This window comes from Stegodyphus dumicola, chromosome 7 (assembly GCF_044657685.1).
Source record: "Stegodyphus dumicola isolate Sdum_Otavi_A_Nest chromosome 7, ASM4465768v1".
Classification (NCBI taxonomy): Eukaryota; Metazoa; Arthropoda; class Arachnida; order Araneae; family Eresidae; genus Stegodyphus; species Stegodyphus dumicola.
This window is the reverse complement of record NC_140774.1, coordinates 88,588,898-88,605,647: the sequence shown is the minus strand read 5'-3', so window position 1 is coordinate 88,605,647 and position 16,750 is coordinate 88,588,898. Positions and strand designations below refer to the sequence as shown.

Sequence of the window (16,750 nt, the reverse complement as noted above, 5' to 3'; positions counted from 1 at the left end):
TACACAAGACGAAAAACTGTTTTCACTAATATTGTAAGTAGTACTAATTAAAACACTTTAAATAATTATAAAGCATTTAAAACTATTTTCTCTGCTAGGAAGATTACCCTACTGCAACGTAATAATAAACAGTTACATTTATAAGAGTATGTCATAAATACGTTTAAGAGTTTTATTTATAAAGCTGAACCGGCATATGCTTTAAGCAGTGAGAATTGAAACAAATACAACTATAACTTAGTTTTCTGTAAGAACTCTGGAAACGATCATAATTAAGTGATGTGCCTACAGTAAAAATTATAGCGGAAATGAATGGAGGGAAAGAGTTGAATGAGCTTAGGAAATATTTTTGTGATTACACTGGCATAAATTATTCTCCTGATCTAAGGAGTAATACGTTTCGTGATGCATGGGGAGAAGTTAAGGATATGATGACCGAAAATGTCCATAGGGGGCTGCAACGCAAAAGCATTTATTTTCTTATATTGCACTCGGACAATTTAGTTGCAATCTCCGTTGGAAATATTATTTGCAGGCAGTTTCGTCAGAGTTGCCAAAAGGGTTTTTTTCCTGCCGAATACTACAGATCTTTTGCTTTTACATATATTTGGGTTGGCATTAAATATAATTTATTGGGTTTCTTTTGCATTTTTCATATAATAATTATTTACGAAAATCACATTCAGTTATTTTTTAATCTTAACTAAAAGTAATTCATTATTAAGCAGCCCGGAACGCAACACTAACATATGTAATATTCGGAGTTATAAACATATGTTAAGTACAATACTAGTTGCAAATAGATATGAATATTAACAATTTAATATGTTATAATTTACACGAATCACATGTATCTAATATGTAACATCAATAAGAACATTATCAAAAAATAATATATATATATATATATATAAAATATTGAGAAACACCTATATTCAAATTGGAACATAAATATTACGATGTACTCGTAATATTTAAATTAAAGACCAGATCAGATCTCTCTTCTTCAGGATCAAAAATATCCTGTAAAATACTTTGATACTCGTATATTAACTGACAAAAGCTAATTATCAGTCAACGCTTTCCATTTGTTATAGTTTAGACCGTGTGAGACCGTGACGAGTAGAAATCATGAGGCAGACTCCTTGGGAGAATCTGAAAGTTGAGAGATGAATAGAGGAACTTTATCCTCTATGTTCAGTACATCACTTCAGTAGAAAAGAAGAGCAGCTTAGAAGTTGAGTTGGTTTTGTAGTCATAGTAGTAAGGAGAATTTGTCAAACTTCAGCTGATTTCTGGTCTTAGCAAGGGAAAATTCGTCAGTAGCTGCAGGCTGGGCAATGCACATCACTTGCTCCAGGGAAATGAATCATCTTGCAGTTGGAGAGAAAATTTAATTTGCTATCTCAACGACTTGCACTAATCCTAGCTCAAGTTTCAGTTTTCAAATCTTACACTCGTCACCTTCCAATTTATTTCCAGTGTCCATGTGTTTCATAATGAATTTGCAGATTCTTCTATTTTGCAGCAAGTCTTTGATATCTGATGGGAATTTCTCTGGCACTAGTGCTGAAAAGTGATGTAAAGTGGGTACGTTCGTATACGTAAGATTTCTTGGAAATTTTCTAGTATTTTTCCTTCCTTCGTAGCATTTCCACAACTGGGGCAAACTTCTGCATTGCAAGGATTTTGCACCTTCAGATCGGAGGCACCTGGCCTTTTTCTTCTCTCGGCAAAGCACCGTTTTAAAGTGGTCTTGAGCACACTTGAGGTGACGCGGAGCATCCAAATTGCTTTTGCCCAAATTGTTAGCATCAGAAACAGATTATCTGCTTTTTCTAGGATTTTACGCGTACATGCAGATATTTTTCTTGTATTCCTGATACTAAATATTTTATTATTTTCGTCAGTCTTCGTTACTTCTGCAAAGAAGTTTGGAAGTTTTTCAGCATTTGCAGCATGCTTTCGGAAAAATTATTTTTCCTCGGTCACTAGAAATCTAAGCAACAATGGCTCCTTTTTTATGTCATCTTCGATTGTGGTTCAGGAGAGACTTACGATGATGCCTTGATAACAGACTGACTGCTTGATAACTTTGATAACACTGAATTTAATTTCTGGCTTGTTGAGGAAGGCGATACCCTTATCTCGCATACTGGAAGAATTAAAAAAGATTTTGACATAGTCCTTAGTCAGGAAATCCTCATCATTAATTTTGCAGCGTACGAAAATGTCTTTGATCTTATAAGGTATTTTCTCCCTTTTTCCGGCATGTTCCCGGGAGAGCATTGCTCATTTTACACGTCTGCAGCATCAAAAAAGATAATGAATCTACACTCTCTTCCCACAAAAATTCATGTATGAGGTTGAGAATAAGAACGAGTTTGTCTGCTTTCTGCTGAATCTCTTCATCAACTGGCATAGCAAAATTTATAATAGTTTCGCGCTGAGCAAAGGAATTATTATTCAGGAGTATAGTTGGAAACTGAATTTCGCTTACCTCTATCTTCGCAATTAATTTTGGCGGCAGAATGTGGTTGATTCTGTCCTCACCTGTACACTATCGAGATAACTGGTTGGGCATTTTCACTGTTCATAACAGCCAAAACATTAAATTTTTGAAATCGGAAAAAGTAATTCCACACTTGAATGCAATGCCTCTCATTAAGAAGATACCTTTCAGATAGCGGGCCGTTGTCAAATAATGATGAATGACTTGAAGGGAAAGCTAACTTCATTGTGGTCAGCTTGATGAAATCCAGATTGGAAGTAGCTAATTTTAGCTATCCGCATTTTATTTCTAAATCGTGAAGAAGGAGGAAACAAAGGCGAAACCTTGCTTGAGGTTATCAATAGGGCTTCTCATAAACAGGGGAAATAAGTGCCTTTTTTTAACTGGAAAACACGATCACGAAGACAAAGAAAGAAGCGTCAGACACTCTCTGGCAGCGATTCCCTGCCGATATAATAATAAATTTCGATCAGAGTATGTGAGAGGAAAACAATATCCTCCATTGTGATGGGTTATCTATAACCTAAGAACAAACGCTAGGCTTCATATAAGTGACAACACTCATTCCCGTTATTTAATTACCTCTGTCCTAAAAGTTCTGCAAGGGATTTTTTTCACAAGTGAGAGAAGTCACTGATGCTGGATATGTTTGAGCCGGTTATCTTAATATTTGAATATGTTCGACCCATTGTCTCTTCGAGCGCTTTAGTTTTATAAAAGTGTAGTTTCTCTTTCCCATGCTATTATAAATCACAGATAACTGAAACCGCCGATATCGAACCAATACATATATTGAACGAGCAGAAATTTACCAGTTCTCAAACAAATCCTCGTAAATTTATTGAACTTCGTCGAGGGTAGGGTCTATTCTTTTCTTAAATGGCTGAAGATAAATCCGTGAATTAGTTCTTAGGAAAAGAGACGTATGCATTCAGAAGTTAGTATCGATTCCCAAATCTTACTTAAATGCTATGTTAGAAGATCGAAAGAATTTTCCGCTGATACTGTAGTTCAGTTTCCTAAAAGGGAATGCCTAATGTAGTCTTATTTAGGGCTCCTGTGCGTACTGGCTAGAATTTTGGTTTATCACAAAAATTGAGGGGTGCAGAGACTGAGTTCCAGTGGGTGAATTATATAATGAATCGTGCTGATGTTTTATATTCTAGTGAACAATTGCTTACGACGGATCACTTCAGTAGAAAAGAAGAGCAGCTTAGAAGTTGAGTTGGTTTTGTAGTCATAGTAGTAAGGAGAATTTGTCATTGGCTATATGTGATCACAAACGGCTATAATGTGGTTGGATGCCAAGTGAAATAAAAGGATGTCAGAATACTAGGATTTAACAATAAAGATATTGTATTGTGCTCTGAAATCTAGAAGTCTTTGAAAAGTGTTCAAAGGGCAAAATGGTCATTTTGTACTGAATATATAAAAGTGAAAAAAAGCACAGTTATCATCCGCAGGCATTCTGGCGTACTATGTCACTACGGGATATGGCCACCATGGAGGACAAGGTTCCACACATCATGTCATGCTTTGCAAAACATTATATAGCAGATGTTGAGGTAGTTTAGTCCTTTCTTCTGTCCTTGCACGGATGAGGGTGTCCTCGTGTTTGGAGGGTGTTGTCGAACATTATGACTCCTCCCCAAAGCATCTTAAACATCTTTAATAGGATTCAGATCTGGAGAACGCGCTGGCCTTACGTAGCGTTGAATAGCCTAGCACGATAGACACTCCAGGACAGTGAGTGTTCTATGACATGTTGCGTTGTCGTCTATGAAAACAAATTTATCCCCAATACTGATATGGAACATGCGAAAATGAGGCAGCAGAACAACATTAATGTATCGTTGGCCAGACATAGTTCCATATGAAAGCATATAGAGCGACGTACAAGCGTTTATAATTATCCCAGCCCATACCACGGCATTACATGTAGGATATCCATCTCTTTTCTGTATGTTTACCGAACTATATGCAGTACCACTCTCATGCCGCATCAGTTGTCGTCCACAATCAGACGCGAGACTGAACCTACTTTCATCTGAGAACAGTAGGCAATCCTAGTCGTCATCCTTCCAATTGCGATGCTGGTGACATCATTGAAAATGGGGGAACGGTGACGTTTAGACAGTGAATGCACGGTGTCCGCCGATAACATCGCAACAAAATCATCGCAGACGAAAACGTCGCAGAGAAAACAACGCAAGGCGAAAACGTCGTGCTACAAAACATCGTAGGAGAAAACATCGCAAAGAAAAAACATCTGAGTCCTAAAACATCGTGGTACAAAACATCGTCGTCGAAAATAAAGCGGTTCAAAAACTTTGCAGTTTAAAAACATCGTCGTCGAAAATATCGTGGTAAAAAATAAAGTATCTACAAATCATCTCATGACGATAACATCGCAGATATGCTTTTTTCAGGCTTTAATAGCTGTAAATGGAAATTCCCGAAATGATCTGTGAGCGCAAGATGGAAAGAAGGATAATTTTTACTTTCATATTTTTTATTAACTAATAAATTTTTGCTGAGAAAATAAGAAGGAGGCTTAAGCGTAGAAAATTAATTCAATTTATAACACTCAATAGAATTTTAAACCGACATAGTTAACTAACAGAGGCCAGTAATAAATCATTTTTATAAAGTTTTTACTGGTAATTTTTCATGAAAAGTGTAATCTATAAGTTGCATTTAATTTTCTATGCTTAAGTTTCCTTCTTACTTTTTCAGCAAAAATTTATTAGTCAATAAAAGACTGTGAAAGTAAAAATTATCCTTCGTTACATCTTACGCTCACAAATCATTATTGGAATATCCATTTACATTTATTAAAGCCTGAAAAAAGCCTGTCTGCGATGTTATCGTCATGAGATGATTTGTAGATACTTTAATTTTTACCACGATATTTTCGACGACGATGTTTTTAAACTGCGAAGTTTTTGAACCACTTTATTTTCGATGACGATGTTTTGTACCACGATGTTTTAGGACTCAGATGTTTTCTCTTTCTCCCACGATGTTTTGTAGCACGACGTTTGCGCCTTGCGTTGTTTTCTCCGCGACGTTTCGTCCGCGATGTTTTTGCCGCGATGTTTTCGGCTGTAACCGAATGCACATAATAAGGCTGGCGTATAGTCCTCTTTGATACAAACGTCTGGCTACACTTTTTCGGAAGACTGGCTTGCCAGTAGCAGCAAGTAACTGATTTGTTACCTCACTAGCTATGCTGCGCCTGTTCCTTTTGGTCGACAGCACTATGTACCTGTCTTCTGCAGGTGTCGCACAGCGAACGCAAATCCCCTTGTTGTTTGCTAAACATTCGATTTGCTTGAAATGATTTCTACAGCCTTGAAACAGCCATGTGGCTGATGTTAAACTCCTCGCAACATCTGTAATTTTCTTCCCTCTTTAATCTGGCTAATAGGTCGACCACACGTAAAATCATCCAAATGGTGTCGCGAAGCCACTAAAATTGCAATTACTTTCCCGTTAAATTTTAGTTTGAATAACAACGGTCAATACGCGTCAAATCCTATAATTAGCGCTACCACGCGAATGCTAATTAACGCTACCACGTGCTGAGCTCTACCACTTCGGCAATCCAAAATTTACATATGCACAATATGTCTTATTGTGTCCCGCATTTTATGCAAATTTACGTATTTTTCTGCCTTCTACTGAGAGCTGCTATCGCAGCCACTGTCATTCGTCCTTAGCAACTGCCCACCAGTGTAAGACAAAAACCTGAGATTTAGCATTAATGAAGAGGTTTTGTAAAATATGCATTTGTAATGCATACTGGTATCAACTTGTATATTAGCGAAATATGACTAGTTCGCATAATGGATCTTGTGTGTTAAATGTTATGGACTTTAGCTACCTAACAAGCCGACACCAATGCAGTTTCTAGGATTACGTTGTAACAATCAAACAATTTTAAATATCTATTGAATCTTCATTATAATATTCTACAGACATATAGATCAAGCAGATCCATAATGCGAACTCGTTGTGAATATTATGTTTTTGAAACCCAAACCTTTCTAAGAGACACGATGATGTAACGTCTACATATTTATAAACGCACACAGGTTTACAAATTGAAATAGAAATTTTGCAAGTCTGCAGATTATGTTACTCAGACAAGAGCAAACTGCATTTACAAGCAAGTATTTACAAACAAACTGAATTTTCAAAGGTTTCTACATAGAACCAATTTTATCACGAATGGTTTAAGTCATAATAAAATATTTTAAATATTTGTGTCAATAAGCTTTAAAGACTTTATGCTTTTGTGAATAATTGTTTTGAACCTTTCTGTTAACCTCTTTTATGCATGGGGAGCTTATGAAGAAATTTTTGTAGACCACAGGAATCTGTGAAACAAACAGTCTGCTGCTAATATAAGATATATAGGTAAAGTAAATAGCCTTTAAAAATTATCTTAAACCATCTTACCTTAAATAAGCTAAGTATTCTAGTGTTTATTAACTAATTAAGGTAAAATCTGATAAACTTATCAATACTTTTTAAGATTTCTAGTTCTGCAACAATTATCAATTATATTATTTATTGTAATGCATAAATTCTCTTTATAAAACCAGAATCAGTTTGGGATAAATGTTGTTGAATTTTATTATTTAATGTATAAATGGCATGGATTTCGGTGAAAATGGATGAAGTAGTTAGCACATAGCACATTTTCTTAAATAAAATAAAAGGAAAAAAAAATAAATCAGAATGTAGAGAAAGACAAATAAAACGCACTCGAAGTAGAATCTGTAATTTCAAGAAATAAAGTTACAGTTGACTAAAGACTTCAAATACATTTTATTGATCAATAAAATTAATATGTTTCTTGAATTTATAGAAGAAAAATCAATTATTATGAGAACAACAATAAAAATTTTAAAATTTTTTAGATATTGATCAACGAAATAAGTATTTTTATTTATTGTAAGTATACGAATAAATTAAATACTTAATCAGAAGATCAACAATGAAATATTTTAATACTTTAAAGTAAAATTATTTTTCTAGCCTAATCTTAGTTTGTTTGCCCTTTAAATCCATTCCTAAGACGTTTTGTTTTCTGAAAATATTAGCAAAATTAATTTCAGTTTTGCTCATATTCCGTACACAGTTTATTTTATTATGTAATTTAAAACACTTTATGAACTTACAATATAACAGCGTGATTTAAAAGATATTCAGAAAACATAACTTCAAACCTTAATTCTTTAAATATTGATTCTAAACAGGCACTTCTAGTAAAAAATTTATTTCATTGTAGCATCTGGAACATTTTGTTAACTAGACTTTTTTGCCTTATGGATTTCATAAAAGATAAATATAATTTTTCAATATCCTAAATTCTCAGAACTGAAATTGTTTTCATGAAAGTTTTTATTTTATTCTGAAACATTTTGTTCCTGCATGGGTACGATAAATGTTTCAGAATATTCAATTTATAATATTCTTTCTTGAATGTTAAGTATATGAAAAATACTAGTGGAAGTTCAAGAGTACTATTACTGTAAAATAGACGGCAAATTACTTACTGGGACAAGGTGGAGGATCACTCATGAAATAAATGTGACTTTCGCAGAGACTTTCTGCCGTCTGCCCTGCTGGTGTATCTGACCAGCATTGCCATCCATCCCATGTGCGAGGACATTGAAGCGTATCTGCAGGAAAAGAAAATCACGAATGATGTGAAAAATTTTGCATTCTATAAACTGAAAACTAGTAACATTTTAAAACTGTTATTTATTTTAACTACGTGCTAAAAAAACAGAAACGGCGATAAAAGGCGACTTGAGAGCTGAGAATTCCACCTGTAACAGCGAAGGAAGAAAGTGCTGATAAAAATTATTGTGAATTAAAAATTAATGGCAGTTAATAATTAAAAATTATGAAGGCAAGCAAGATTGGAAACAGAAATTTATGCGAAATTATAGCTTAGGCTTAATTTGTTATGTATTTCAGAAACAGTGAATGTGTCACCTTTGCTGGTTCAATAGCTACCTATATGCTATTGGGTTCAATAGCTACCTATATGCTATTAGATTTATTTGGACCGATTAGAAAGCTTGCTGATGCCACAGCTAAATATAAACAGCGGCGAGGACCTATTTTAGAAATGCAGTTGTCTGGCTCATTACCCAGAAACTCTTATTGAGGTCATTTGGAAGAGTATTTCAATCAGAGAGTCTTCGAAATTTATCTTACATAACGTTTGCCGTAATACTTGTTTTCATCGCTAATCTCTAGGATTTTCGTAACCGTATTACCATTGTCACGGACCTGATCGATCGTGATATGTTTGGTACGCGTACGGAAAAACCACTTAATTACGAAGGTGTCCATTAGATCAGCAACGGTGGACATAATGAGCAATTTATGAAATATGCAAAATACTGGGTTTGCATTTGTTTAATTATGATAAAATTTGAGATCATTTAAGTGAATTTCTTTCGCATTTAAAATCCTTTTGTAAACTGTGTTATGCTTTTGGGATTTGTGTTTGTAAACTGTGTTTTTTACACTGCTTATAATTTAAGAACATTTCTAAAATTACTTAACTTCAGAGTTACTAAACAAAAAAGCCTACTTATTAGAAAAACGCTTCTCGTATTTGATCCCGCTGTAAAATAACTTGATATTATGGGTGATTTTTCACCTATTTGTAACTGATATTCACTGATATTAAGTCTCAGTCCAATCCAAAGCTCTAACGTTCTTTCAGTTCTTAAATAATTTGTATTCGTTTTTGCTAATGCTGTATACGTTTCTTTATTGTATTTTCAAAAGTCGGCTAAGATTTCTGGAACAATTACATTGAAAAAACGTATTACTGTGCTTCCAATGTTTTGCATTAGTGCTTTTACTTTTACTACTAGCGCAAAATTTCTTCATTGACTATTATGGTTAGACTTTAAAGATGATGGCATCACAAAAACAGGTAATTTTGCAATTTTTACGCAATAAGTTTAAAATAAAGAAGATGAACGAGAAGATATTTCGTATACGAGGAACATACAATATATTAGTAATAAAAAAGGTAAACATGGCGAAAATGAGAACGGAAAACACAGACACACCTTTACGAGAGTTGTTTAGATGAAACTATTCTCAGTGGAAAAAAATTCATATGCAAAAAACCTTTTGTAAATTCTTCAGGAATGTTGCTTCAAATGCTGATTTAGAATACTCTATACCATATTCTGCGAAAACAAAAAGGCTCACTTACCAAATTTTGAACACAAATTATTGAAATTTTCATTACTTCAGGAACTACTATTAGTCAGTAGTCTAATATTCTAACTGAACAAAGATTTATTAAAACCTGACTCAGTGCAATTATAATAAGTGACTGCATGCTAACGAACACAAAACCCTAATGCTGCACAGGTACACTACGCGGCATTGAAAATGCAACATCAAGAAAGAGTGGCCAGAAACAGATGAACCTCGGCAAACAGAGAGAAACAGCAACAACCAATAAGTGATCGTTATTTCGAAATGATATGCGTGATACAGAGCGAGAACAGCATCGACTGAGAGGTTGGACAACCTTGAACGGCGATACACGAAGGGTACAGAGTCAATGAGACAACGAATGGTGCCCTGAGGAATGTCTCTTCATTCGCTGTCAACCATTTGCCACAGTTCATTTTCTGAACGCGGCAATGGCAGGGTGTGTAAATGTCATCCAATCACATCCCAAATGTTTTCGATTGGTGAGAGATCAGGAGAGAATGAAGGCCAGGGAAGCATCTGTACACCTTGCCGAACACTTCGGCTGATTTGCGAAGTGTGTAATTGGGCGATATCCTGCTGAAAAGGGCACTCCCTGAAGGTAAGGAAGTGTCACCAGCCGCAGCATATCATTCACGTATCGCTGGGCCGTCATAGTGCCCTGAACACGAACTAAAGATGACTTGGAATCGTATGCAATTGCGCCCTAATCCATGATGCCGCGTTGTCGCGCCGTGGGGCGTTCCAGAATTGCTCCCGGATTGGACCTGTACGGCGACTATCATTAGAGAAACAGAAGCGTGACTCATCTGAGAACACGACCCTGTGCCATTCCGTCCCCCGCATCGCTCCAGCCCAGCACCATTGCAAACGTTGGCGTCTATGATGTGGGGTCAATGGCAGTCTTCTTAACGGACGCCACGAGTGCAGGCCACTATCGAAGGCAAATGGTTCTGGTCGATATGGGAACATCCAAGGGTGTCTTGAACACGCTTCAGAATGGAAGTAGAAGTTGTTTCGGATGCACCAACGCTTGTGAGAGGATGCGTTGATTCACGTGTGCTGACATCACTCTGCCTGCACCTGTACCCCTCGAATTTGCCACTTTCCTTGATCATCATCATTTTTAGATCACCATCGTTGCCATAGGCGGTGCACTGTGGATGCGTCCAGGTGTGTGTCAGCTGAGATTTGCCGTATGGACCAACCCGCCCTTCGTATTCCGAACACCATGCTCCTCGTAAAATTCTCTCTCTTCTAGAACTGCATCCGTTGACGACGGCCTACAGTCTCTGTATTACACGCTCTTTTGAGACAAGAATAAATTTTCTACAATGATTTCCCTAGCAGAAATAACGACACGAAAATTGAACGTTCTTCAGGTTCCTTCCCTTATATCTTTTTCCACGTGCGCTGGAGAGCTGCTTATTTCACATCATTCGCATAACTCGGTGACGTGCGTCTACCCTGATATTTTCATAATTTTTGAGCCCCTCTTTCTTCGTGCTGCATTTTCAATGTCGGGTAGTGTATTTGCACAAAGTCTAGCAAATAAAGAAACCACGAGTAAATTTTCTTAGATACAAAGTTATAAGTCTGAAAGTGATCAAATGTTGCCAGTAATGTCTGAAAGTCGTCTAATGAAGGCTAGATGTGACGAGTAGTCGGTAAGCTTGAGGCCAAGAACACAGTTGGACGCCTTCGGAGAGTTGAGCGTTCCACAAATATGATCTTGGGAATCAGGAACCACTTTGCAGTTATGAGAAGAATTAATCACTTTACTGCTCAAGCTGTTTTGAGAGAAATGGTACTAGAAGACAATTGGTTTTTATAGCCGGCATGAAGAAACAATTACGCAAGTGTTAGACAGTTATTTTGTGACTTTTAACAACTACTGGTACTCCAGAAGCATATCTACGGTTTACCTTAGGCTTCATAAGCATAATCTTTATGCCAGAAGACCACTTTTTTAATTACCCATTTATGCATTATCCAGAGGAAAAAAACCTTTTAGTGTAAAAGTAATTGTTAGCGTAAAGGTTTCTTTACGCTAACAATTACAAATGATGATTTTTATTTTTTAAATTACCGTTTGACAGGTTTGCTCAGCAAGATAATTAACTATTCTGTTGCCTGAAATGAGGTCTACATTCTTCAGATCATGCTTTCGATAAAAATTCAGCTTTCTGAAAATCCAACAGTGTCAGAACTACTCTTAGCCTAACAAATATTCATCACGTATAGCCTTTCTCTAAAAGGCATGTTTTTGATATTATTAAGAATATCTGATGGTGTTCAGATTATAGCTGTATATTTAACCAAATTACTTGCATGGCGCTAAACATGTTTCTTTTATGATTTGTTATTGTTTGCTTTATTTGCATAATTTCTGCGTGAACATATGTTTGTAAACGAGTTTTCTGTTCATTACTGTATTATTATCAGAAAAGTTACACTCACTGAAATTATAACTAATTTCAGTTAAGTTCGCACGATTTTTAATTATCTTTTAGCTTTGAGCATTAATTAGAGTATATTTTGCAACAATGCTTTATATTTAATTAAAATAATTTTTATTAACTCGCCTTTATATAAAAGTTGTAGCTATTAAATCACATGATTTATGCATTTACCGAAACGAATGTTGGTAAATATTTATCAACAATATCATTAACGTTTTCAAGATATGAGGGTTAAAATTCTGGTCCTGAAACATATATTTCTAAATTTTTCTCAGGATGCAATGAGATTACACTTTTAGAAAGAATATCAATAATGTTCTATTTACTTAATCTAGCATAGAATACTTTTGCTATGTGAAGAAGAGAGACATCGGTATATGACTTTTTTCCCTTCTTTAATAAAGTGTTTTTTAGAACCATCCTGACTTAAGTTTGATTTCTTTAATTTTGTACATGATTTTGTTCTTAAAAATGTATTTTGAATATTGCCCAGCAATAGGTTCTACTTAATTGAAATTTTTATCTCCATTTTAAATTCCCAGTCTACTTACAGCATATTCGAGATAACTCGTATCCATTACTATAAACAGATTCAAAAGTACTTCATTGAAAATGCATTTCTTACCCTGCTGGGTAGATGCGTTTCTTTAACAAAAGACGACGTAGGGAATAATTAGAAGTTTAAATATTCATGGAAAACTTGCTTCAAATTAATTAAATCTTTTGAACTCGTAGGCAGAGTAATTTTCTTTTATGCAAACTGCGACGCGAAGAAGTAAGTAACTAAATTTTCTGTAAGTTAGTTACTGTTATTTAGTTTTAAAAGAAGGCATCTCAAGCAAAATATCCTAAATATATTACTTTCAAATTTCGGTATCTTGTTGCCTGCAAATGTCTGCTTAATGTAAATGCTAAATTAATCGCAAAAATTAAATCGCACTTTTGGCCTCGCATTTTTTATTACTGTCTTGGAAAGCGAGTTGTTAGTATAGAAGTTAATGAATTTAGGAATTTAATAAACTATTACAGAGATTTTTAAAATTATAGAGAATTTTACTTTCAATGAAAATTTCCATTTGATTATTTCGACGTTTCGATTGCTTGAAAAAGTAGCAATAGCACCCGCAGCACAGACTCGATCGCAAATGATACACAGGAACATATCAACATAAAAACTGGGACAGATTAAAAGGCTTTAATACTACCTGTGTTTATTGATATTAATCTTTGGGTTTTGTTTATTCATTATGCCTGAATTTGCAGTTGAACCACATGATATTTATGTGTTTTTCATGATAGACTTTTCTATGATTATATGACAAAGATATGATTAAACTTAATAAAGAATGCTTAATAAACACGTAACTTATTAAGCATTCTTTATTAAGTCAAATAATTATAAGTAATTTAAAAATAAATTCATATGCGTATATCCACAAGGAAATCAAATTATTTTTACAACTCTTGCGGTTGCCATACATCGATAATAACTGTGCCATACATCGATACTATTTTTAATTTTTTTGCTTAAATTCTTCATTATCGTCAATTAATTCCTAAGGCTCTTTAGAAGGAAATTTAGAAAAACCAGCCTCCATGTATTTTTAAAATACCGCAAAAATAATTTTGCCTTCGAAAGCTTGCGTTTTTTATGAGCATGGAGCTACAAAATTACCGAAGTTGTGAAAATTAAGCAAAGAGTAAAATACATTTGTCTGTATGGTTTCAGACATACATATGACGTTTAATTTATTTAAATTTCCCTGATAAATGCAACTGTGAATTACATATTTTATAATCTCTGTCACAACATAAATGCAGTTCATCTTTTCGTGTAAATAGGACAAATATGTAGTAGGTAAATAGGATCTTTTTGTGTAAATAGAACAAAATAAATGGTAGAAATTAGAGGGGATTATTAAGACGCATGCTTTTCTACATATCAGAACTAGATAAACAATAGTAAAATGCTTAAAGAAGTGGTAAACTATTTCACTAGAGTTTCATTCTTGTCAATTTTCTAAAATGCTAATTTCTTAAATGTTGATTTTTTTTGGCTTTGGAATTTATACCCTTCAATAGTTTTTATTCCACATTTAAATAGAATTTTGATGCAGAGTTACTTATTTTTATTAGGTTAGTGGTAGGTTCTTTCTTATTGATTGGATTTATGTAAAATACCTTATATATAACAACACCTGAAAGGAAAATTTCATCGGGATAAAATTTGTAAACTATTTTTGTCATGCAAATGAGTCCCATTCGCTTTTTGGTCAATTAAATTCCCACAGCATCCACAAAGTCCGCACGTTACCAACGGTACATTAATTACTTACGACCTATATACTTGCTTTCCGTCTTATTATAACTAAGTGTACACTTGCGTGCTTATATCTGCCGCTACTGTATTTATTTTACAATCATACGTGTTATGAAGATAGACGAGATGGTGAGCTGGCGAGAGCGAAAGATACTGTTTCTGCATTGCAGAATTTTATTCTACCAAATCTTTTGTTATCTTGTAGCATAAATTAAAAATACAGAAATTCGTAGAAGTTCGTTCAATTTCAGGCGCAAATGTTACAAATTTTAAGAGACCAGCTGCAGCTTCAAAGCAAAAGTTCCGGTCGATTGCATGTAAGTAATAAAAGAATTGATCGGTTTTCGACAATCGTTTCTTTGCAGTCCGGGAGGTCGAACTGACTGCGGTAAAAATTTAATTGCAAAAAACAGTGCGTAAACATTCTTAAATATAGAGTGTTTAAATTCAGTGATTAGAAAAATTCTCAGTTCTACAGAATGGCAAATTGACTACTGTCGCTTACTTAGCTGCTCTTTCTATATGTGAAATATCTCAGAATTCAACTGAATATACGTTTGAGTTTAACTGATTGGACGATAAATTGAGCTTCTCAGCATATTCTGTAAAATGGTTTACAGAAAGGATCAGCTAATAATCCACTGCTCCACTGTTGACACATCTATATGTCTCTCAATTTATGAGATGCTTTTATAAACCGTAAACAATCAATCCATTTTTTTCGGTCCCTTTTAAATGTAATTTCGATTTACGCTGGCAAAAATAAAAGATCTATGATACTTATTAAGTTTATTACATACTAATACGCCACAAACTCTGATCTTTCTGATTTACCTGTATTTTGCGAAAGTGATTGTGAGAACACAGAATTCTCACAGTGAACACGGTGGCATTATCGATTCTTGAATCGTTTTTGTGCCCTACCACGTGCGTCGCAGTGGATAAAAACTGGAAGGAATGGTTTTGTCTCTCTCTTTCTGCCTGTCATCGTGTTAATGAGTGTGTGGGCCTTCGGGCCACACACACAGCTCTCGCCATCGTCCACTGTAAAACATCATGTAATCGAGCTGAATTTCCTTTACATAAGATGGAGGTAAAAACATGTTCTTGTACGAAGAAAGCTGCATAAATGAATATAAAAACTCAGGTAAACTTTACTGGTTATGCTGCGAGGTAAAATTGTTCCTGTGCTGTGATTCAACGTGTATAATCTTGATAACTGGAATTTTCGAAGTGACGACCATGTGCGCCAAATTCAAGCACATCTACGAGAAATCTTCTCTCTTCTATCGCGAATAATTGCACCGCATATTAATTAAGCTTCTTGCTAGATGCTGATAAGTAGTGTGTCATCGATGCTTTAGGATTAGGAATTACAGTATACAGTAAGAAAATGAACGCTGTGAGAGTCCCGTAGGACTAACGAGTAGGACATGCCGAAAGGTATTCATGAATGTTATTTTTTTGTAACTTATATAATCCAGGCTAATCAAGAAAAGTTTGTTTTGTGATTTAATAAATGTATATTTAAAAGAGAGCTAATGACTCATGCATGCCTTATTGGGTAAGTCATTTGATTCTTATTATTAAAGATCATGCAATGTACTAACCACTAAATTTTAGTTTAACTATTTATGCGAAATTAATTCGCATTTGATACTCTTAGTATCGTTACTTTGATACGATCACGGCCAACAACACCACAGTGATAAAGCCACTTCTCGGTCTTTTGTACCGATACAGCAAACAAAACGAAAACGTATAACTGCAGCACAGACTGCACGCAGAGCAAATATACTGAAATTAATCATTTATTAGCATGGAATATTTAATATTCACTTAGATGGCAGCAGTGTAGAGACATTACGTTATTTTGAAGCAGGGGCCATCAACAATGAGCAATGTCCTCGCCAGGACTCGAACCTGAACCTCTCGAATACGCGCCGAATATCCTAATCGTTACACCAAGAAGGCATGCAGAAAGGAGGTAGAAAATACCTTATATACCCCTGATTTTATTAAATATCCAGTTTTTGAAGGAATGAATTCAAGTATTTTTCAAGGTATAAACTTTGATTTTAATAAACTGGAAATGAATGAAATAGATATTTTTACAGATGGCTCTGGTTTTGAGGGGGGGCGTCGGGGCTGCATTTGTAGTTTACTTTCATAATTTAGAGATATACAATA

General features: G+C 34.9%; 1 protein-coding gene across 1 annotated transcript in view; it reads right to left on the bottom strand.

Moving 5' to 3' along the window:
* Positions 1–16,750, bottom strand: part of LOC118195817 (calcitonin gene-related peptide type 1 receptor-like) — a 527,958-nt gene that overhangs the window by 243,988 nt on the left and 267,220 nt on the right. Inside the window, exon 4 of the mRNA XM_085820565.1 lies at positions 8,080–8,205. Coding sequence (XP_085676691.1) covers positions 8,080–8,205 — 126 coding nt within the window. The remainder of the gene's footprint in view (positions 1–8,079; positions 8,206–16,750) is intronic.